General features: G+C 43.5%; 1 protein-coding gene across 1 annotated transcript in view; it reads left to right on the top strand.

Moving 5' to 3' along the window:
* ABCA12 (ATP binding cassette subfamily A member 12) overlaps positions 1-23,283 on the top strand; it is a 90,522-nt gene that overhangs the window by 58,530 nt on the left and 8,709 nt on the right. Inside the window, exons 32-47 of the mRNA XM_030018841.2 lie at positions 242-402; positions 2,055-2,279; positions 3,456-3,594; positions 4,953-5,205; positions 6,417-6,503; positions 7,548-7,641; positions 9,190-9,317; positions 10,252-10,339; positions 11,758-11,863; positions 15,417-15,471; positions 15,966-16,143; positions 18,065-18,180; positions 18,802-18,961; positions 20,331-20,599; positions 21,259-21,469; positions 23,108-23,217. Coding sequence (XP_029874701.1) covers positions 242-402; positions 2,055-2,279; positions 3,456-3,594; positions 4,953-5,205; positions 6,417-6,503; positions 7,548-7,641; positions 9,190-9,317; positions 10,252-10,339; positions 11,758-11,863; positions 15,417-15,471; positions 15,966-16,143; positions 18,065-18,180; positions 18,802-18,961; positions 20,331-20,599; positions 21,259-21,469; positions 23,108-23,217 — 2,380 coding nt within the window. The remainder of the gene's footprint in view (positions 1-241; positions 403-2,054; positions 2,280-3,455; positions 3,595-4,952; positions 5,206-6,416; positions 6,504-7,547; positions 7,642-9,189; positions 9,318-10,251; positions 10,340-11,757; positions 11,864-15,416; positions 15,472-15,965; positions 16,144-18,064; positions 18,181-18,801; positions 18,962-20,330; positions 20,600-21,258; positions 21,470-23,107; positions 23,218-23,283) is intronic.

Genomic DNA, 23,283 nt, shown 5'->3' on the forward strand with positions numbered 1-23,283 from the left:
GGTTTCTGTAAATTCACAGGTTCATTTGAAAAGTAACTTTACCATAATACACAATTTACAATACAGTAACTTTCAGCTTCTCTTTAATGTTGCCTTTCATCCAACTTCACTAATAATTGCAAAAAAGCGCAGTTGATTTTCACCTGATACTCTGTCCCCTCATTCAGCATAGCTTTCACCTGTCTCATGTAATCACATGTATTTATTCTGTGGTGGCTGACATCAGCTTTGTTTTTTCCAGGCAGAACCATCATTCTCTCAACACATCACTTGGATGAAGCAGAAGTTCTGAGTGACCGAATTGCCTTCCTAGAGCATGGAGGGCTCAAATGTTGTGGTTCGCCATTCTACCTCAAGGAAACGTTTGGTGATGGATACCACCTGACACTCACAAAAAAGAAGGTTTGTGTCTGAGTTGGTCCTAAATTTTCAGCATCTTGGGTGGGAAACTGAACCAGTTGTATGACAGGAAGGAAGGAGGCATGTCATAGTGTCCCACAGAAATGAAGCATGCTGCAGAAGGTTCATGTCAGTCTTAGATGTCTGCAGTGGAATGGTTGTTCCAGTATAATTTCACTTTCATGCAATAACTTCTTAATGCAACCACTTTATGCCCGGGTGAAAGTGGGGATATATTTTGGATTTGAACCCTTGGTTTTGGCCACACAGGTTCAAGAATATGCTGGACTGTTTCCTTGGACTGCCAGTAAGATCACTTTTTCATATTCCTCAACCACTGAGATACCTGGGTTACAGTGCACTCTGCTCTCCACCTCAGTCTGCCTGTCCCATGCTGGAATTCACATGCTTTTTTTATAAATAAGTTTCCTTCAGAAACACGGCCTATATGGAGAGTTCCCTAAAACACAGGAGTCTTAGCTTCAGCCCCTATACACAAAGCCTTGCAGCTCTAATAGATAAGGCAGAGGTCTGAACTTGTGCCTCCTGTATCCCAGGTGCACGATGCATTCCTTTTTATCCTCTCTTCCCTGCTGGGCCTTAGCTCCTTTTCGTGTCCCATGAGCACGGTCACCACAGTAGGCACTGCTGGGGGCAGAGGCAGAGATTTTCCTGTTTGCAAGCCTGCATGGAGCTGAGCTAGAGCTCTCAGCAGCTTCGTCTCTGAGAGGGGCCATCAAGGCTTGTTCAGGGATGCAGGCACCTACAGCTATATCGGCAGGAGCTGAGTGACAGATCCAAGGACGGTAGTGGTATCAAACAACTATTGAGGATCTGGATGTGAGCATACTGCTTCTTGGTGAGAGATGCTAACAGAACGTGTGGCCTCCACTTCCCTCGAAACAGAGAGAGGCTCTCCAGCGGGGCCACCAGACCAGCCTCCATGGCCTTCGGAAAACAGGAAAGTCAGTGCTCTGCTTTGTTGAAAAAGAACAGTGTCTCCTTGAGGGTTAAAAGCAAGGCTGGGTGCATAGTGTGAATTCTGGAGTTCAGAGGAATAAAGCAGATGGGAAGAGTCCATCGATAGTATCTGGCCTGAGGCAAAATGTTCTGCTTGCAAAGAGGAGGGAACTCTGCTCTTGATAGCATTTATTACAGTGCTGTTGGTAGCCCCAGCACGCAGAATAACGTGCAGATACCATAAGAGATCATTCTCTCTTCCAAATTGCTGACAGTATAGATAGAGAAAATGAAAAAACACCCACGTGCAAGCCTCATTTTTCATGGGAAAGAGTGTATTTGTGCTGGCAGCCAAGTTCAGGTGTCAGCTCTCTTGTGGCTAGGCTTTTTCTCTGTTGTACTACAAACCCTCTAGCTAGTGCAAAGTGGTTGATTCAGCCCAATCCCAGTATCCCTGTAGACAGAGGGAGCCCAGCAAGGTCTTGGGTGGACCAAGATGGACATAGTACCACACCTCCCTCTTCAAGGGCCAGAAACCCACTTTCATCTCCTTTTGATATTTAACTTCAAATGTTGCATACCTGGATTGAGCTCACCTACCGATTATGCTGAGGGACAGAATTTGGGCTAAACCCATGGTGGAAGTTTGATGTCGCAACCCTCTTGGTGACCAGAGTGTTTTCCTTCTTTTTCAGAACATGATAGAGGAGTGTGACACCACAGCAGTGACCTCCTTGATCCAGTCCCACCTCCCGGAGGCTTATCTCAAGGAGGATATTGGTGGAGAGCTTGTGTACGTGCTTCCCCCCTTCAAGTCCACAGTCTCAGGGGCCTACCAGGCGCTTCTCAGAGCCCTCGATACCAGCTTGAGTGATCTCCACCTTGGTTGCTACGGGATTTCAAACACAACCGTGGAAGAGGTATGAGCTCAGGGTCTGCTTGATTTAATGAAATGTTATGGAGATTAACTTCACAGCACTGTGTAGCTCTGCTTTCTGGGCTAGACAGTGGCATGTTTTGGAAGTAAGAGTTGCAGGCAGGGGAAGAAGTGGTTTTGTTGTTCACTGTGTTACACTTACAAACATGTGAGTGTGTAGATGTATTCATAAATCTATACACGTACTAATGCACAAAGTGTACCACTGTCTGACCTTGCTAACAGCTTTTTGGCATTTTACTCAGAAAATGAGATACTGGAGTTAGACTAAGGAGAGAGAGCAATGACGTGTTTCTCTTTGAACTATTCTCCTGGTCTCCATGAGTCTGGGTTTGTCTGCAGATGCAGCCAGGAAGGAGGGAGTTAGCAAACCATCTAAATGATGAACTTCAGCATAGATGCTGTATTATACAAGTGAGTCACCTGGTGCATCTTGGAGTAACACAGGCACCTTTCTGCCCAGGGGAAATCTCTGGTCAAATAAACATTTAGTTGCATCAGAAATAAAAATAAATTATAAGCAGTGATGACCCTTGTCTTGCAGAAAGGAGGGAGGGAGATTGTTAACGTTTCTGCTCAGAAATTCTTGCTTGCTTTTAAGGTGTTTTCCTAAGGCAGCAAGAATGAGTTACACAGCATGTACCACGTGCAGCTTGAGTGCCACGAATGTGCACACTCTGAGCATGGAGGCAGCTGGGATTGTCAGAAGTTAGAGGGGAAAATATCCCAGGGAAACAGCCCTCCTGGTTTCTTCACTGGTGCCATGCGGGGAGAGCTGTCTGTGCGCTGCTCACTGTGTGGGTGTGGAGGGAGTAGAGTTATGTAGGGCCCAAGCTGAAATGCAGTTTCATTTACACCTACTCAGTAGTCACGTAGCAGGTGGTGTTAGGACAAGGTAAGTCTGGGGTGCAGCTGCAAAGGTTTAAGTTTCCACTGCTGCAGCAGAAGAGAGACAGGAGGTGACAAGGAGCTGGACAACAACAATTTTATACTGAAAAAAAGTGAATTTCTCTCACACAGCACAAAGGGAACAGAAAGGATTGTAATTCACAATTGCTGCACCAACTACAGCTACAAAGTAGGAGAGTGGATTCTGATTATTGTTTTGGTAAATGGAGTCATTTGGACCAATTTTGCTTCATATTTTCTTGCTCCATAGGTGTTTCTCAATCTGACAAAAGAGCTAGTGAAGGACAAGCAAGAAGATGCTGAACTGCCCCAACAGCTGCCTGGAGCCAGTGCTCAAACTGGCAGTGACGAAATGTCTATGAGCACAGATACCTTCACAGAAAGAGACGGTACTAAATTACCTCCAGGTTTTATTCCAGATTTGTCGCAGATGCAAACAGTGACAGATGGACTGACTGAACTCCCCATCTTCTTTCTTTGTTGAAAACCACATTTCACCCAACCAGGAATCACAAAACCAATAAATCACTAGAAGTACAGCACTCAACAGTTGGTTAGATCCACTGGTCTGGAATAGTCTGAATCACAGAATAAATTACGGAGGGGTTTTGTTTGCCTCTGCCTTCCTTTAAACTGATCCAGGTTCTAATCTAATCAAATACAGTGTGTGGGTGCAAGAGCAAATGTATACCTCTGAAAGTAATTACAGAAATTGATGTAGACAATTGTTTCTACCTAACTAGTAGAATTGGAGAGAAACTTTGTGGAAACCCTTTAGCCTGTTGCAAAAGCAGCACAGCTCTGAGCTGGGTCCTCCTTGCTGCTTTTTGCTGTGTCTCAGCTGTTGCAGTATGGTAAAACAGCTCAAAGGACCAGACAGTGGGATAAATTCACATGCAGAAGAAAATCAAGCTACACCACTATCTCTGAGGGTTTGAGAGCTGTAAAAGGTGGCACAGACCAAAAACGAGCAAATACCTGGTTGAAATGCTTCTCAGAGTAGAAACATTTTTTGTATTTATAAATTTATGATTTATAGTTAGGGAGGCATCCAAGGGACAGCGAAGGGATATTTTCGTATTCACTTCTCAAAGCTGACCTGCACTGTAAATGTTACTGTAAACAGTAACTCATATGCATAGAGAAGTGGTTTGTGTCACCCCTAATGAGAGCACTGAAAAGGATTTGCTTCATGTTGTATCATATAGGTTAATGTTTCATAAAGAGGAACAGGTTGCACAGGATTTGGCTCCGCTTTTAGTATACCACAACCCTGTCCATGCAAAAGATCAACTGGTTTATGTGCCTTGTTTTCTTATTTCAGGATTAATTCCCTTACTGATTTGTCTGAGGACCTGCTTTCTAAATTATGAAAGTTTTCAGTTTGCAAATATAATAGAATAATATGTTTCCCCTGTAAGTTGCAGCTGGGTAGGTAGGATGTAGATAATCTCTTGCATCTAGAAGTCTGTGTTCCTCTTGCAAGACCTCAAAATGGATTCACTACATATATGCATTTGAAATTAAACAAAAAACCTGGTGTCACGTGAGCTTATGACTCAAGAGCCAAAATCTGAGTCCTGTCCCAAGCCTGACCCCTGTGTATGTTCCAACTTAGTAGTTTTGATTTGCCATCTGTAAGAGGAGTGCAGGATACTAAATATACTCCGAGGGTACTATAACCATCAATTCCCTGCATTTCACAAATACTGATCCATGACAAAATGCGTTCTTCTTTTGTACCCAGATCAGCTCCTGATTAGATCAAAAAGCCTGCAGGGTTTGCCGTTGCTGCTTAAGAAGACATCAGCCTTGTTCATTAAGAGATTCCACCATACCCGGCGGGATGTCAGAGGCTTCATTGCTCAGGTTGTCCTCCCAGTCCTCTTTGTGATGGCTGCAATGGGACTTGGGACTCTGAGAACTAAGGAGACTGAATATCCTGAACTGATTCTTTCTCCCTCTCTGTACGGCACATCCGACCAGGCAGACTTCTTTGGGTGAGTGGTGTTCTTTGTGATCCTTAAACCCATTTGTTTGTAAACCATCAAGATTATTTCTAAGCACACCCAGTGGAAAGGCGTTACACAGAGAACATGTAGCTATGTTATCTGTGTAGTTATGTTACGCAGATAACGTGTAGAAATCCTGTTCCTAAAGGATCTCTGGGGGTGATGGCTTGGCTCAGACCAGCAATCAGAAAGCTTTAGAAAAACAACCTCAGTTGGAATTCACTGGGAAATATGTGAGGAATATTCTTTGTGTTTCCCATTGGAGTCCTCTGGCCCTGTGACAGCCATACTGTCCCACAGGGATTTTCTTAAGGTATATACTCTTCCCCCGATGTGAAATAGAGGTCGTTTGTCTCCAACATTGCAACTCTGGGATCAAATTCTATTAATCTTGTGAACTGTCTGCATGCTTTTCTGCCCAGGCCCCGCTAGTCCAAGGCACACAGTCAGTTTGAAGGGTGTGTACTTTTTCAGTGTGATTAAGATGTCACCACTGAATTATTTCATTGTGCTTAAAAATCCTATTACCAAAATGATTATAATTTCTATCATTCTGATTTTATGATGCGAACGGCTGTCTTTCTCTACTGCTTCTCAGCTTTAAGTTGGAAGTATAAAATTTGACTCTAAAGCAAGTATGTGTGCTCTTAGGTATTCTTTCCCAGGACTGCTCATGCCTTTCCACTTCAGTCCTGCTAGATGGGGGAACGAGCCAGAACTGCATGTCTGAGCCCTCTGTTCCTAATGTTCTCTGCTTCTCCTGATGGATCATTGCTAGAGAGCTGGGTCAGAAGTGAGAAGCATTTTCTTGAATGACCAAAACCAAAGGGACATCACAGATGAGAGAGCTGATTGAGACAAGACTGGAAGTAGTGCCTGAAAATTGCAGTAGATGCTTTTTCCCTGGAAACAGAATCTTGATTGTCCAAAAGTTCATTAGTATCTTGCTTAGATCTAGCAGCAGCAAATCACTGGAGTAGCTGTGCAGTTCTAAGCAATGAGCAGTCCTTTTAAAACTGTGTGACTTTCCTCAGGTACTGCATGTACTTAAGTGATTTGCCAGGCTAGCACCACAAATAATCATTTATTTAACATCTTAAATAAATCCTGTTTCATTCAGATACAGTTTTCCTCTGCTCAGTGGTAGTGGAAGTACCTTGAACATTTTCCTGTTTTCTTTTTCCTTTGTTAACTCTTAGGAATTTTAATGAAACCACAGATGCTTTAGTCACTTCGATGCTTGCTTTCCCTGGAACGGATAACACATGCATGAATGAAAGCAATTCGTAAGTAGTTCTTGGTTTTCTTCCATTTAAATTCCAAATCTGCAAGAGAATTGACATAACAGTATTAGCCATTAGACCTTAATAACTATCTTTGATCATCTGCAGAATTTTTGTACGTCAGTGCCACATGCCGAGAAAAAAAAATATCTCCTGCCTCTCTTCAGATTGACTTGCAGACTCTTTCAGCTCATTAGGAGATGTCTAACTGGCCTTCTGCAGGCAGGCACAAGCTTGCACTGCTCACGGACTTGAGCTGGCAGGATGCAAGTCAGTTCTGAGCAGAGAGCTGTATAGTCATGACTGGTGTGAAGCAGAACTCAGCCCTGCCGAGAGCCCACGTGGCTCCCATGCGGCTTGGAGCAAAGGCTTGCATCTGTCATTTACAGAACAGTAGATATCCTTGAAGACAGGAAACTGTACTCTGCTTTAAGGCTGAGACTGAGACTTCCACACGGTCCCAGGACCCGGTCCGAATTGTAACACTGAGCCCACCCAGGAAGTTCTCAGCATAGCTTTTGTTATCTGTATCTAAAAGCTGTGCCATGAGGGCTGGTTTGTTTCAGGCCCTACAGATAATTTTTCAAAGAATTGGTAGTAAAATCCTGGGCAGACTTGCATGCTCATATCTGCAGGTAAATATTTCTACTGAGTATTTACAGTGACTGCCTAGTCAATACAGTCCATTGCAGGACTTCCCAGTTATTGCAATGACAATAGCCGTTATTTCTGCACTGTAAGATGATTTTGGCCTTTGCGTGCTAACTCCTTACACTGTCTACTGTGGGAATGAATTGGTGTCTGGATTCCTTCTAATCAGCTGAACGAATCCAGGCACAGAGAGCAGTAGTGAGGGCTCTCTGCCGAGAGACACTGAAGACAGTGGGAGGATGGGTATTCCCTGAAGCACCCGGAGCTGACAAGAAGGTCTGCTTTTCTGCTGAAGCTACTCACTGCTATCCTTGCTGTCATTAAACATGACAGCAATTAGCATTGTTTGCACACCTGAGCATAGAGAACCTCAGAGGAAAATGTGTTCATTTTCAGGCAGTGTTTAAAGGAGGACATGCTTGGCCAGTGGATTATCAGTGGAAACCAGAGAACTAAGTATTCTGCCTGCAACTGCACAGATGGCATCCAGGTAACTTGAATAAACCCAAAAGTGCGGGGCTTTGGGGGGATATTTGGGGGGCTTGTAGGTTGGGAGTGGTTTTGTGGGCAGGCATGACACTAAGGGGAACTCAGTGTTCAAATTCCTCCCGTCTCTTTTGGCCTTGTTGAATTTGTACACTGGATAACCACTGTCTGCACCAGTTTGGGGACAGGAAGGGAAACAGCATCCTCAGAAGATTCACATGCTAATATATCTGCCTTACTCCCCATGGTGGGAAAAGGTTTAACGGTGTTTTTGCATGCTGTATCATTGTCCCATTTAGCAGAGGTGAACATGTATACAAGAGGAAAATTGCATTTTATACAAGCACTGTCATTATATGAAAGCACAGCTATTATTGTTGTTGGCTCTTCAGAATTTAACTTTATACAAAGTCTAGATCCATCTGCTTTTACTCTGCACTGTACTATAAATAGTGATGATTAATGGTACTAGTTATTTGCTTTACAGTGGTACATACAGTACCAGATATGGGCACTGCTGGGCTTAGTGTCTTTACATGCACATGGGGAAAAGGCAGATTCTGTCCCAAGGATGTTACCATTTTACAGTCCAGTTTGAAGTTGAGCTCTCCTCCCTCCAGTGCTGTTCACCTGTCTTCAGATTTTTTCTAGTAGGAAATCAGACTGATGGTGCAGCATGATGCCATTTGTAAGATAAAGCATGTACTTAGTGGATTGTTCCTAGTCATTCCTTAAAATGCAGCTATTTTATGCAGTTTTCTGGACATACTTTTAATGATGTGAAATTAAGTGCATTGGCATCATTTCTTGGGTAAGTCAGGATGATGTTCAACACTGACTCTCACTTCTAGCAGGCACAGGCAGGTGTTGTTCAGCATGAAGGAAGCTATTTTGTGTATTCAGATGCAAAGTTATGAACAGATACACAATGGAGGAGGCCAGGGTTTTTGTTATGGATGAGCTGAAAGAAGCAGCTAGCATGCTGTCTGGTAGGACACTTCAACCTTACAAAACAGTCAATGTGAGTTTGACCCTCAGCATGTTAAATTATATATTCAGGACTAATCCAGGGTTTCTCTGAAGCTCGGGAAAATATTCCCAATGACTGACAGTAAAGCAAAAAAGTAGAGTGTAGCTGCTGTGAAATGCAAGATGAGAGTTTGAGGCCACCATAGAGTTTTCTGCTCTGTGAGTTGTTCTGCCCTCTGCAGTTGTCTGCGCAGTCACTCTGCTGCTCTGCTAAGTAGGATCAGCCTTAATTCAGCAAAAATCTTCCTACATAGCATGAAGCACATTTCAAGGTCTTACTGATGTCAGTAGAACTGCACTGTAGATTTAGGCAAATGTTTTTAAGCACCTCACTAAGTATGTTCAGGACAGCGTGCAGGGATGTATACCATGTGTCTTTGCACCCTGATTTGCAAACCACCTTCTGTAGGCATTAGTCCCAGGACCAGAATGTTGCCATTGCCTGCTCTCAATCTTGTCCTGATATGATAGTTTATAGTTAAAACACAGACACTAACATTTTTGTTTATTTCTCTCCTCTCAGACATGTCCACAGATGAACTACACTCCCCCGCACAGAAGGACCTTCTCCACGCGGACACTTTATAACCTCACAGGGCACAATGTGGAGACCTACGTTCTGGCAACTACCAAAGACTTCCTGCAAAAACGGTACAGCATAAATCTCTAGTCCTTCTCCTCTGAATTGCGCTGGGAGCAGCCTCTTATACATATCACATCCACTGTGCTTGAAGAGGTGACAGTGCAGTAGGGGTTTAGAAGGGCCTCTCTGCTGGTGGTCTCCATGAATCTGGTGAAAGGAGATAAAATGTCCTGCAATCATGGAGTTAAAGATAAAGGTTCATGCAAGTACTCTCCTTGATCATAGCAGAGATAGCCTAGGGATAGCCTGTCAATCATCTGATACGTTGGTGGCTGCATCTGCAGACAAGCCTTTGTCTGACTCAGAAATGCTTAAAAAGAGGAAAATCTGACACAGCCTGTCATGAATTCTATATGATTCTATGAAGTAAACACTGGGGAGAGACTTTCCTCCAAGTTTGATTCTCTGAAGAGTCTCAGTGTGTTCTTCACTTAAACAAGTGCATCCATTCCAGTGAAATTAGAGGCTGAATGTTTTCTTGCACCATGGAGCTGTTAGAGCTATTAGTGTGTCTGGACTCTGCAACACAGCTGCACAGCATGTCTTGGGGCAAAAATAGCCTGCCATCAAAGTTGTCAAGGAATATGTTCATCTGCCATTGATTTAAACTAAGCTGCTCATCTTTGGGGTAAGAAGCAGTCATCTTATTCCTGTGTGGTAGGCAGGTGGGTTAGGAGTCCACACAGCTCCAAAATGTTTCTCAAATGGAGGCTTTCAGAACAGTTTTGTGATACTGCTGCCAAGTTCCTGTTTCCCTTTTTTCCCCCAAATAAGGGCTCCTGCAGCAGTTTTGGCTTGGCCACACAATATGTACTGGGATAAATTCTTTTAAGTCAAGCTACAATTAACTGGTGTGACAGTGGCATGCTAACATGCACCAACCAAAGGTATTAAAGCTTTTCAATGAGGATAGTAGTGCATTTCCCTCTGGTTTTCCCTCAGGTATGGTGGCTGGAGCTTTGGGCTGCCTTTGACAACAGATCTCCAGTTCGATATCAGGCCGGTGCCCCCCAACAGAACATTGACTAAGGTAACTAACCTGGATCTGCTCATCCTAGCATGGAAAGTGTGGGACCCAGGAGAAGTGATGTCAAGTTCAGGGATATTTCAGAAAATAAAGTGAAACCATCTGAAATCTGCAGCTTGGCATGGGAGAGATGACTTACAGTTCATTTCCTCGTCTCTCCCCATTCTGCTTTATTGGTCTGACTTCTCTTGCTAGCAGGAGACAATTTTTCTGCTGCCATAACTTTATTATACAGAGCTGAAAAGATCAATTAGTAGCACCTTTATCTCATGAGAGAGTGTATGTACCTTAACTAGGGCTGGCTGGTGCATTCCGATATACCCGTTTCTCTGTTTCTGCTCAGTGAAAATGTTGTAACACATCAGTGTTAAAAGCACCAAGGCTGAAATTTGAGGTAGCAGGGAAATGCAAGTTTTTTGACAAGTTCCTATGATCTTATTGCAAAACCTAGCTACCAGGAGAGTGTTCCTGCAAGAGCAGTGCTGTTTTCAGAGGTGTCTCCAAAAGGGAATTTCACTAATTCAAAAAGGTTTGTTTCACTAACACTCAGAGCTTGTGTAATGAATTTGAAGATGTTTTCACCCCTCCAATCTTACAGCTTCATCTTAGATCTGAAAGCTATAGCTATTTGCTTATCACATGTCAGATTTAATACCTGGAAACCTTGATAGTGTTGGAAGCAGGGCACACTTCAGTCCTTGCTCTGCTAGGGCGAGGAGAATGAAATCACTGAGCACACAGGACTTGGGGATATGCAAAGGTGGGTGCTGTGGTCTGTGTTTAAGCCTCTAACCTTAACAGCCTAAGCTCTCTGTCCTTTGGTAGGTAACTTACACCTCCAACCTGGGTGCTGTGGGTTGTGCCTAAAGTAGGTGATGGTCAATACCCCCAAAGTGCATGTCCTGTCATCTGATGTTTCCCCTCAGTCCTCAGGGTTTATCGTGGTATAGGCAAGAAAAGTTATCATGGGGAGGGAAGGGCTGTTGCTGAATGAGAAGGTGACGACTGGCTATTTTTTGCCCTAAAGCAACCTTTGTCCCCTGGCTTTCAAAGGGTTGCTAGGCATTTGACTGCTTAGCCTTCTTTGAGAAGTCCCTGCTGCTGGTGTTCATCACATCTGAGCAACTTATTACAGAGAAGAAACCAAATTTCTGTATACTTTATTTCACATATCCAGCTAGTGCTTCTTTCTTCTCTCCCAGAAGGCAAATGAAGCTGATGGGACTGCTTGGGCTGAAGGTGAAACGTACTTTTTTACTCATTCAGTACTTGATGTGGTTTAATCATTGGACTTTAACTTGTAGAGCTTATGACTTTAGATAACAACCATGGAATGATTCATTTGTGCAAGCAGAACAAACCAAAATGTTATCAGTAACAATTTCTCTCCCAAATTGTTTCAATTTCTCAATTGCGTGCAGGTGTGGTATAATCCTGAAGGTTATCATAGTCTTCCAGCCTATCTCAACAGCTTGAACAACTTCATTCTTCGAGCTAACTTGCCAAAAAATGAGACTTCCAGATATGGTAAGTGTCCCTTTATATCAGCAGATAATTTCTCCCCTTTGGGGGGAATATCCTGGTTCTGTCGAAACTGATAACAACACTTACCTTGACTTCAATGAGGGCATTTCTTTATTCCAAATTATGCAATTCCTTTAAAACGGAATGGAAAAAAACAAATAAATCACATATTTCATTTGTCTTAGTCAAAGACTCAGGGGAGCTGGACAAGGAGGACCCCAGCTCCTACATAAGACGCTTCCTTCATCCAAAAAATGCCAATGGTTGCTATTTGATTTATTGCCTCTCATCTTGGTACTGAAATAGCTGTCTCTTGATAGGTGCCCATTAGTTATGCATAGAAAGGCTACTTTAGGTCATCTCTGGGGGTGGTTTAGATTAGTTAATTTTAATATGTCACCCTTCTGCTGAGAGGAACTCAGGATGTGTGGGTATGTGTATGTTTGTGTTTGAATGAGAATGAAAGAGAGTGAGATTAAGTGAGAAACATAATTTTCAGCTATATTTTTCCTCTGACACATGACATACAGTTTCCAAGGAGTGTCAGTAGCCGATTTGGGGTTATTGGTTCTCATAGCTTCTCCTCAGTAATGTAATGCAGCAACCCAAATTCCTGCTGATAAATCAGGGCACCCTTTCTTAACATTTATGGTTTAGCCTACATTAAGGGTACAGCATAGGCACAAACATGTCTGTGTATGTATGCCTCTCTCTAGAGATGGAGGGGGTGCAGGGAGAAAAGAAAGATTTATGTTGATGCCATTTTGAGAAATCTTATACAGAGATTTAGGGGATCTGAGAAGAGTAGCAATTGTGTGCAGAAATGCCCTACCGATTTATTTTCTTTGACAAATGGTGCCCTTCCAGCCATGTCCTGGTCATGCCTAGCCCCCTCACCTCAGAGGCTTGCTGTTCCAGGTGACAGTGAAATAGGTGACAGTGTCTCTTTGCTCATAAGACTATTCCTCACTGATGTCTCTGAATTGAACTATAATGGAAAAGCCATCTGGTCTGAAGCTTTGAGTGTCATGCCGTGAATTAAAGAAACAGCAGAATGCTGATTACAAGTCAAAACAGCATGTCTCTCTTCCCACCTCCACATACCGGTGCACTGAAACTCCCCTCACGACAAGCTCAGCTCGCAACAAGCGAAACCAGTGTCTTGTCCCCGACGCCATCCTAAAATACTCACTGGCTTGTGCCTTTGAGATTTGCAGCATGCCCTCCGAGTCAGAAGGTTCAAGCTCTTCAGTGAGCGCAGCAAGAGCATATCACAAAGCTGCAGCCCCTGCCTGGGTGCAGAGAGAGGAGACCTGAGCCAGGCACTTTCAGCAGCAGGAGCATCCCAGAGCAGCTGAATTATTAAGCAGTGAAGATTCTTGCCCTGTCTCTGTATTCCCAACACATGCTGTAGCAAGAGCAAAGGCAGGAAGCTCGTGTGAACAGTCAGAAAGTTTTCACGGAGAAAGTTTTATACCAGCAAAATAACACTTTTCAGTGGGAAAGAATAGCAGCAGTTTTTATTCCATCTGTCCTGCTGCTTATGTGTTTTTGGAAAGAAATGCTTAGTAGTAAATGACCAGACAGATAATTCTCTGCTTCCCACTAATGATCCAAGCCATAGAATGGGGGAAATAAAATGAATGGATGAGGATAGCTCCCCTGGGGTAGTGTAAATCCAGTTTGAAATACAATTGAACAGACGTTCTGCGTGGTATGTTCCTGGCAGCTAAATCTATTTGTTGTTGAGACAAATAAATGACAGTTTAAGAACCATTGAAATGACCAGATAAAAGTGTGTTGTCATTTCAGCAGTTTGAAAGAGGTGCCAGTCCTGCTTTAGAGGTTTGACTTAGGCTGCGTATATTTTTAAAAAATACATAAAAAGCTTTTTACCCTGTCACTAAGCAAGTCATAATAGCTTTTGACTTATGTATATTGTGCTTTCTCTTCTCTCAATCCCAACCAACAAAAAAGAGAAAGCATTGAAATGGAAATTTTGACTTCTAGCCTAAGCTTCAGTAAAGGAAAATGGCTTTATAGTGAAGTATTAACAGATTAGACAGACGGTATCTTTCCTTCTCTCTCTCTCTTTTAGAGAAGGGAAACATTTCCTGGCTGTTTGTGTGGCTTTATCAGCAGCCTGAGATTTTAATTCCATTTCTCTCACTGATGACAAGACTGAGGTTTTTTTCCCCTCTAAAATGAATTTCCTATGAAATCTCCCTTTCAAATTTATTTCCTCAGTATGGCATTTGGTCAGCTAAACCCACAGTCTCCTCCTTTCTGGTCCTCATGTCACAGTGCTTGTTCTTAAGGAAAATAGCCCAGAATAGTTCTTCCTTGTTTAACTGCTGAAAGCCAGGCACCTGGCTGTAAGGAGCTTAAATTTTAGAGGTAGCATGTTTTAGCAAATCTCTCTGGATTTAATAGCAGCCAGAGGTCCTCCAGCACACCCTGAGAACTGAGGCATTTACTTAGGTGTCTAAACAGATTGAGAACCTTGTTTTTAGGCACATAAACATCTTAGCTTAAACCCCTTCTCAGGTGCTAGAGTCTTAGAGACTGGGCTGTCATTGTGGTGGGACTAAGGCAGAGACCTTCACTGGAGGTTGGAACTGGCCCACCAGAGCCCCCTAAGTTCCTCCCTTTGTTAGAAAACTCTCTTTTTATAGGCACAAATTGCCTCTGAACAAAGCAAATGCACTGTGATGAACAATACCAGTATATTTTGAGCTAGGTGTTCTCCTTGGTAAAGAAGTACTTAAACTAAATCTTATGAAGACAACTGCACATGAGCAGAAAATTTCTCTCTTGCAGCTTGTGCCTGATACAAACCCATTTTTAAGGGATCTTTTTGGAAAACATCACACTGGGCTTACAAACACAGTAACTAGATTTTTGCTAGTTCCTTTGGACAAAACAATCTTTGTTTTTTTTTTTTTTTCTTTTTCCTAGCAGCATAAGACAGAGTAGTTCAGAATTAACTCATTGCCAAATTGGGAACAAAAGTGTCTGTAGCTTACTTGGGTTTATGCTAGCATCTCAACAGGTGCCTGTATTGAGCAAGACATATATCATTGCAAGATCGTAGTTGTGCAGAAAGCCAACAGGGAATGATTTGTTTCCAATGAGAAAAGAACAAATGAAGTGAGATCATCAAAAAGCAGCTTTAAAACAAAACATATTCATCAGTTTTGAATGTGTCAGTGTTGAGGAATCTAACCTAAAATACACGGACCCACAAGCATGTGCCTAATTTTAGGTGTGCGAGTGCTCTCACTGAAGTGAATGATACTATCAGCCAGATAGATGCAGAAACAAGGCCTAGGGTTTGAATTTCAGATCTGCTGTGCATTGAAGTGAAGTCATAGGAAAAATGAGGATGCTCGAAATTCTGCCCAAGATCACACCAAGACGACAGAGCAAAAACCAGCTTTTGATCTGCTTTTCTTCTCTACTCACAGTTTTCTGTATTACTGTCAATATCAGGAACTGGTGAAGGAAGCTTTAAGTTAGCCACATTTTAAACTTCTTTTTTTTGTTGTTTTTGTAGGTATCGTCTTATCAGCTCACCCATATCCTGGAGGACAGAGTCAGGAACAAGTAATGTAAGAAGATTCATTTGGCTGATGCCTGAATTGTTTAACTTCAAAAGGAGCAAACCAGCTTCTTGGAAACCATAAACCGGCCTAAATTACTGAATATCTTTCTCTAAATGATGAAACTGCTTTCTTCCTTGTCTTCATTCCCTCTATGCATGAATAGCATCCTGCATGCCACAGAGCTGCAGATTCCTGTTAGGGTTTCTTTGCAGGATCCCGTATAGATCTGGAGGTCACAGTTACAGCATCACACATTTTTGTCCTTTGGCACAATTAATAATAATTACATGATTTTCCCTTTGGCCTTTCCAATCAATGCTATGGTACAGTGTTACGACTCAGTGCTGTGAGTCCTTTTTGCTAGGTGTAATTACCATCAGCAAAAGATGGTGGCACAGAATTGGGACCTCTTTGCTTCTGAGCTCTGAATATTGCCTCTACAATGCGGGACATCTGCCACTTTGACTCGCCATATACATCTTTCTCCACTTTCTCCCCAGGCTCAACAGCTTACTTGACATCATAGTTTCAATGTCTGTTTTGGTTGGCTACTCTATCACAACGGCAAGCTTTGTGCTCTACGTGGTAAAAGAACATCAAACCAAAGCCAAACAACTGCAGCATATTTCAGGCATTGGGATGACAAGCTATTGGGTGACTAACTTCGTTTATGATCTGGTAAATAATTCACATTCCTAAATGCACCAAGAGGAGCATTACACAGCAGAGGAAAAAAAGTTCTTTATTTAAAGTTGGTTGCCTAGACTTCTTAATATTATTACTACCAAGAGTGTTATGTAGTAATTGTTCTCCAAGGCATTGAAGAGTATTAAATGTGAACTGCAACACCGGATTTTGCTAAGCGAAGGCATTCCTTCTCTCTCATGTGTATGCAAAACACTCAGCACATTTATATGAGAGCAACACACAACAGGCCAGAGCTTGATTTCAATTTTAACATGCAAGCAGCAAGCTGCTTTTCTGTTAGCTTGCAGGGCTAGATTAGTTGTCATGCAGGCTTTACATATCTGGGGTAAGGCTTTGGAGCTTGAGGCTACAGCCATTTTGGAAACCCTGAGAGCACAGGGTGTGACATTAGCAGACATCTCACAGCTGACACTCCCCTTTTGGACAAAAATCCATTGCTGGGTTGAAGGCTGTCTTTACGATTACATATTATAAAGGTTTTTAAGCCAAGGAAAGCTACTAATGCAGCTATATGCCTTCCAGGACCCAAGCAAGTTCCTTTCTAGTGCTGCACTGCGCTGTATAGATTTACCACCTTGTTCCTATAGACAGTTGAGCTCCCCAGCACTGTACTGCATTATGTGGCGTAGGCATGCCCTTGTTCTCCCTGAATTTAAGTTTCCTCATGGTAAAGAAAGAGAGTTAATAGCACTGCTGGAAAGCATCGCTGGGCTAAGAGGATAAATATGCACAGTGTCTGTAGACTAAAGTGCTTTGTGTCTTATGAATTACCTTCAGTGCACAATGTCAAACCCTCCACATAGTTAGAGATCTGCAAGTGCAGACTATCTCTGCTTGTGAGCTTTGGCATTGCCAGCTATGCTGTCATGGTGATCAGCTCTACGTATCTGACAAATTTCTATTGATGCAGTTTTGCTAGTGCCTAAAATCCCAGTGATATCATCAGTTCCTGAAAATATGAAATCTTCAAGGGCATTTGGGTAGCCAGCCCCCTTTGATGCAGTGAGGTCTAAGGGCTGAAATCCCTTGGGGAATGTGAACCTCGACTCTCTGCAGAGCACAGCCTAAGCTTCTAGGTGTTTTGGTGACACTCATGCACACTAACAAAGCAGTCCTAACAATACAGTTCTCACCACTAAGTAGTCTAAACTGCCTGCTTATAGGGGCTGGTGTGATTAGGCAACAGCACAAGTATCTCCTGCCTTGCAGGAGGGGCTTCAAAGGGGTCTGAAGGCAGTGTGGCTGCAGTCTGGCCTGGCAGAGCAGCCCCAAGTCATAGCACAGGGGTGAGGATGGGGTAGGCCTGTGCCTGCTTCCCTGATCCAGGCGCTTGCTCCAGCACTGCATATTTGTAAATCAGCCTGTGGAAAAATCCCCAGAGTCCTTGCCACAATCAGTATTCAGCGGGCTGAAACTAATCCAGCGCTCTCGGCAACTTGATATTTCTCAGTGAATCCCTGCCAGTAAATTCTGTTAAATCCCAAAGCTGGGGAAGAGAGGAACCTTTCAAGGCAGACGTTTGGTAGGTCCCTGGCTTGACTTAACATTATAAAGACTAGATTTACAGGGCACAATGAAGTGGTCTGACTGCAAGGCTAACAGAAAACCCAAAGGGGTATTTTTCATTCACAGCCTTTTTTTAAGGCACTTTCTGCCCACAGTCCTCAATGTTGAGGCTTAGCCTATTCAAAGTGGCTTTGTGGGAATTCATCTGCAAGACTCCCGAAAGTGTCAGGAGGGCTGAGACCCCTCCTATATTTGGTTTCCCTTAGAAAACCCAAGTTGCACTTGTGGGACCAGATTCAGACCTGGCGTTGTTGCTTCTGCATAGTTCTAGAAAAATGTTTAAGAATTATCTTCCTTATAACATCTTTTTAATATCATTTTGCAGGTACTTTTTATGGTCCCTATTGGACTCTCAATAGGAGTTATTTCATCCTTCCAGATACCAGCTTTCTGCAACAATAATAACTTACTGGCAGTATTTCTTCTGCTGTTACTCTTTGGGTAAGTAAGTGTGGAGCTTAGTTATTTAAATATCATTGCACGGAGTGAGGAACTGGATATTGCAGGCTGCTGCAATTTGAGATCCAAGGGAAGAGTACGTGGGCTTTTTTCTTCAATGTGCACTTTACGAATGGTGACTAGTTGCTCCTTCCAGGAGCAGTGAGCTAAACTACTGTTGTCATGCCTGCTTTATTCAAAGTAAACTCTATGTGAGGGTATGAAATATTCAAGGTCACACTGACAGCCCAAGCTGTAAGCAGATGCTTACTGAACTATTGCAAAGTTCAAGATACAGAAGCATTTCAAAATCAGAGAGGGGAAAAAAAACCAAACAGCAGCACAATTCAGGAAAACTTAGCAAAACTGTTTCCCTGGCTTTGAATCCTCCAGGCCCAGTCTGTATGCCTTCAGTTGGGGCTCCATGTTCAAAGTGTGTATTATAAACTTTTTGTCCAAACTGTAACAGATAAAAAGCCATTTTTCCGTCTTTAAGCTCCTGTAATATGGAAATCTAGTCACATGCCAAAACAGAACTGTTATGTTGTCTGAGGTCTTTAGTTGTTTGTTTTCAGTTGCTCTTTGAGTTACCATAGTATTCTCTGCACTGTTGGCAATTTATAGGTATGCAACGTTTTCATGGATGTACCTGCTGGCTGGGTTTTTCAAAGAAACAGGAATGGCCTTTATTGTTTATGTCTGTGTCAACTTGTTCTTTGGCATCAATACCATTATAACTCACTCAGTTGTATTTCTGCTCTCCCAGGAAAAGGCCACGGACCAGGTAGGAAACCTACTAATACTAAACCCTTGGTGAAACAACAGGAGGCTTCTTGTTGAGTTTGGTGGCTTTGATCAGGTCCTTAGCAGCTGGCTGGTTTCAAGATATTTGAGGTAGACCAAGCAGAGGACACTAGTTGCAGGACTTAATGGGGTTCCCTATAGACAGGACATGAGTCAAATATGAATCTTGCTTGTCTGTAAATCTGCACCCCCAGCAAAGAAGGAAATTATGGTGACAGAGGGGAGAATAGAAAAAGAGAGGCAGAAAACTGCCTGTGCAAAGAAGGGCAGGAGGTGGTTGTAGATGTTTGATAAAAAGTTGATAGGGGCTTCGAACCATTGCTAAGTTCTTGCAGCACAAACTGCAAGAGTGGAGAGTGACAAGTCGATGTCATTGCCCTGAGTCTGACATGTGCTGCATTAAGCCCAGCACCGTCTGTGTGTTATCTAGATCTGTAATACAATCATCTTCTCCCTGCAAGGATGAAAAGTGACTCATAGAGAGTGATGATTCCCTAAACTAAAGCCTTCTCTTAAACTGAGATAACCCTGGGAATCACTGGGATGAAATGTACACCTTACGTTTAGTTTTCTTTTTTTTATAAAGGGCAATTACACTGTAAAATAATAGCTGGGTTGGATTTTTCTCTCTAGCTGGACAGTGCTCGTTTAGCAATGCCCTGGATTTTAGGGATGTGCAATTATGATCATCTTTCATCCCTCTGTGCCCCAGTGGCAGGGAGTCAGTTTCTTTCCTGCCTCTCTACTTTTCTGTGTGCTCTGATCCTTTCTTCTGCCAGAAACGTACCAAATCTCTCTGTACGAGAGTTCATAAGCGTGAGACTGCGCACTGGGCTGTTTTGCCATGAATTAACTGGAAAAGGCCTTCTAAGTCTGTTAAAGCCAAATCTTGTGCTTTGTGGAGACATTTGTCCAAGGAAAACAGATAGGACAGTGCTCCAGGGGAGTGGGCTGTGCTCCACAGTGGGCTGGTACGGCAGCTGTGTAGTTTTGGGAGGCACAGTGCAGCTCAGTGGCAGGATTCAGCTCTGGCTTACAGGTGGGTTTCAGGCCGCTGCATGCCCAGGGTGAGGTGGCTGGAGCAGCAGTGAGGGACTGCACTGGGAGCTGGCTGCTGTTTACTATGGGTGATCACAACCTCAGAGCTGCCTGTTGACTTTTCTGACCTTGTGCCTGTGAAACGAGCTGTCTCCAGAGCTCTTTGCTCTCAATTTATCTCTGCTCTGAGACACAGGCAAATCCCAATGTAATTGTTACACTTCAGTCCCACAGTAAAACCTATGAATTTTATTCCATGAATAAAAACAGTGACTGACTGTGTGAAACCTAACTTTTTGGTGTTTTTTCAGGGCTTGCGTGATCTCGCTGAAAATTTAAGGCATGTGTTCCTTCTGTTCCCACAATTTTGCTTCGGCTATGGCTTGATTGAACTGTCGCAGGATCAGGCGCTGCTGGGCTTCTTAAAAGCCTATGGAGTAGACTACCCTAACAAAACCTTTGAGCTGGACAAGACCACATCCAAGCTGTTTGCGATGTTTATCCAGGGCACCGTGTTTTTTGCCATTCGTCTTATGGTTCACGACAGGATGATTCAGAGAGTCTGGAACAACATACTACAGTAAGTAACATCTGGAGTCTCGGAATGAAAACAGACCAGGCCAGTGTTCAGTGGCTTAATTCTGTGCTCTTGCACCATCATTGTCAATTATGAAGCCGATAAATTTCCAAGATACTTTGCAAACATGGAGTAAGTTTTCTCTGGTAGCAGTCCTGGTACCTACCAGTAATTAGAGTATTAAATAATAGAGGCATAGGTTACCGGAGTCCCTTGGTAGTCCTTGCTGGCTGAGACTGTGGCCCTTGTTTCAGGGCTCTGGGTTTGGTGGTCTGATGTTCAGCTGGTTGGTAAGAACAGTCAGTCCGCTGACAACCTCATCTGTTTGAATCTCCCCATCTCCTCTGGCTTGGGTGCACACAGGGAGGAGTGAGAACAGTCTTGTCACCTGCATTATGAGTGTGTCCACAAGGCAGGACGTGCTCCAGCTCAGAATATTTGCTGAAAAAGAGAAAAAAATTTAGGCAGAAAGAGAATACTGGAGTTTTTAATTCCCTAAATGGAGCAAATATCAGGAGAGAATAGAAACTGTCTGTATTTCTGAGTATTTTTTGCATGCCCTGGGATCTCATAGGAAGGCTTCTTAGTATCTATCCCAAGCACACAGGCCCACTGCTGTCTGCTTGCCAGAGGGTAAGGTTCACTCTCTGCCCTCCCCGTAGGTTCCTGTTTGACAGAGTACATGGGAAAGCATCACTTCTGCCACCCACAGCTGAAGAGGATGGGGACGTCCAGGCAGAGAGGAACCGGGTGGAGTCTGGCAAAGCTGACTTCGACGTGGTGCAGCTCCAGAATCTCACAAAGGTCTACCACCTTCCTCACAAACGCATTGTGGCTGTGAAAAACATCAGCCTCGGGATTCCTGCTGGAGAGGTAAGCGAGGGAAAAGGCTGCAGGCACCTTCTACCCTGGGCAGGGAAACTGGAACAGATCCACAGTCCCACTGTCATCTTCTCTCCCAGTCCTTGCCACTGTCCCAGCACAACTGTGATGGTTTGTTCTGCTCTGACCCCTTCGTTTGCCTTATTTGTCGATTCTTGGGGTTACGGTAGTGATGAAAGGCTCCTGGTGGATTTGGGACACCAAGTGACAGTTGGAATGCCCTAGAAAGAGGAAAAGTGGATGGGACAGTGATGGAGCTGTATTCAGAGCAAAATGTCTGCATGCTGTGTTTGTACAGCACCTAGCACAGCGCAGTCTTGGGGGGTCACTGTGGATTACCATATGGTAAATGAAGACAACACAATTTGTCCAGTTGCAATTATTCACCTAAACTACATGGGAGACAGTGAGTCAGGCCTATCTGCTTGTATTTTCCCATAAGGGAAAGACAAATCACTTCATCTGAACACATGTTTTCATGAATCAGGACTTAAAACTAACTCTAAATAAAAAAAACATTCTTTGGTCATGTCAGTGCAGTTACCTGCAATAACACTGACTCATGAGAAGAGAAAAGACAGGAGCACACAGAGCACCTCTGAGATCCAGAGGAAAGTGGAGACCAGATTCTACCTCAGGCTGTGCACCTGACTTGTGGGGAAGCTTGGAATTAATCCTTGGTACCTCATTTTTTTTAATCGCCTGGATCCCACTGAGGTGGAAGGACGTAGAGTGCTGGGCAGGAGGAATGTGGAGACTGTGGTGCTGATCTTTCTGGCAGAGGATTTTTTCCAAGCCACAGCTGGCACTGAGGTTTCTAACTTCTAGCAAAAGTCACCCTGATGCTGGTGCAGTTTAGGGTGCCATTCCCCATCCGTCAGCAGAGGCCATGGCCCTGCACCGCAGACTGTGCACAGACACTGTCCCTGCATGGACCTCAAGGTAGAAAAGAGCCTCGGATCGATGCTGTGCATCTGCAGTGGGCCCAGCACGTGAGGATTTTCAGATCAGCTCGTCTGTACTAACGATATCAAAATAATAGTAATTATCAGCACAATGGTGATTGCTTATGCAACACACAACTGCACATCTCCAACCTTAGCAATAAAACATAGATTGTAGCACGAGATACTGTAGTGCACTACAGGGAGCCAGTTCTTAATCTTATTAATGTAGTGCATTAGTGAGATTATTTGACAAAAATCTGGTGTCGCGTTAAGGTTTTACCAATGACAGCACAAACCTCACTCACCTCATTCCTATGAATAGCTCTGTTCCTATCAATGGGAGGTTTTGCACAAATTAGATGATCAGGATTTGGCCTGTCAGATGAGCTCGCTGCAGAAATGCACCGTGCAGTAAAAGGAATGACTCTATTAGAGACACATCCTTGATTCTTCACCGTATTAAACAAACGGTCCTAATATAAGCTGCAGTATATTGCACCATAAACAACCTCCATTATAACATTCCTATGCACTGAGTACCTCTGCCTCTCTTGCAATTCATCTTGCTCAGGGGTCCAGAGAAAAGAAGAGACAAGATGCACTGAGCACTCATCTCGGAGCAATATTTCTGCAGTATAAATACAGCATGGTTACATTTCTCCTCTTCTTTCCCACAACCCAGTGCTTTGGCTTGCTTGGTGTGAACGGAGCTGGAAAGACGACCATCTTTAAGATGTTGACGGGTGATATCGGAGCATCCAGTGGAACGTTGCGGGTTCAGGATCATTCTGGGTATGGAGGATGTGATTTCTGGGGAAGGCACGTGAACAAATCAGCCTGAGAACAGTTTTCAAGGCT

The sequence above is a fragment of the Aquila chrysaetos genome, chromosome 6 (genome assembly GCF_900496995.4).
Source record: "Aquila chrysaetos chrysaetos chromosome 6, bAquChr1.4, whole genome shotgun sequence".
In the NCBI taxonomy this organism is placed as follows: Eukaryota; Metazoa; Chordata; class Aves; order Accipitriformes; family Accipitridae; genus Aquila; species Aquila chrysaetos.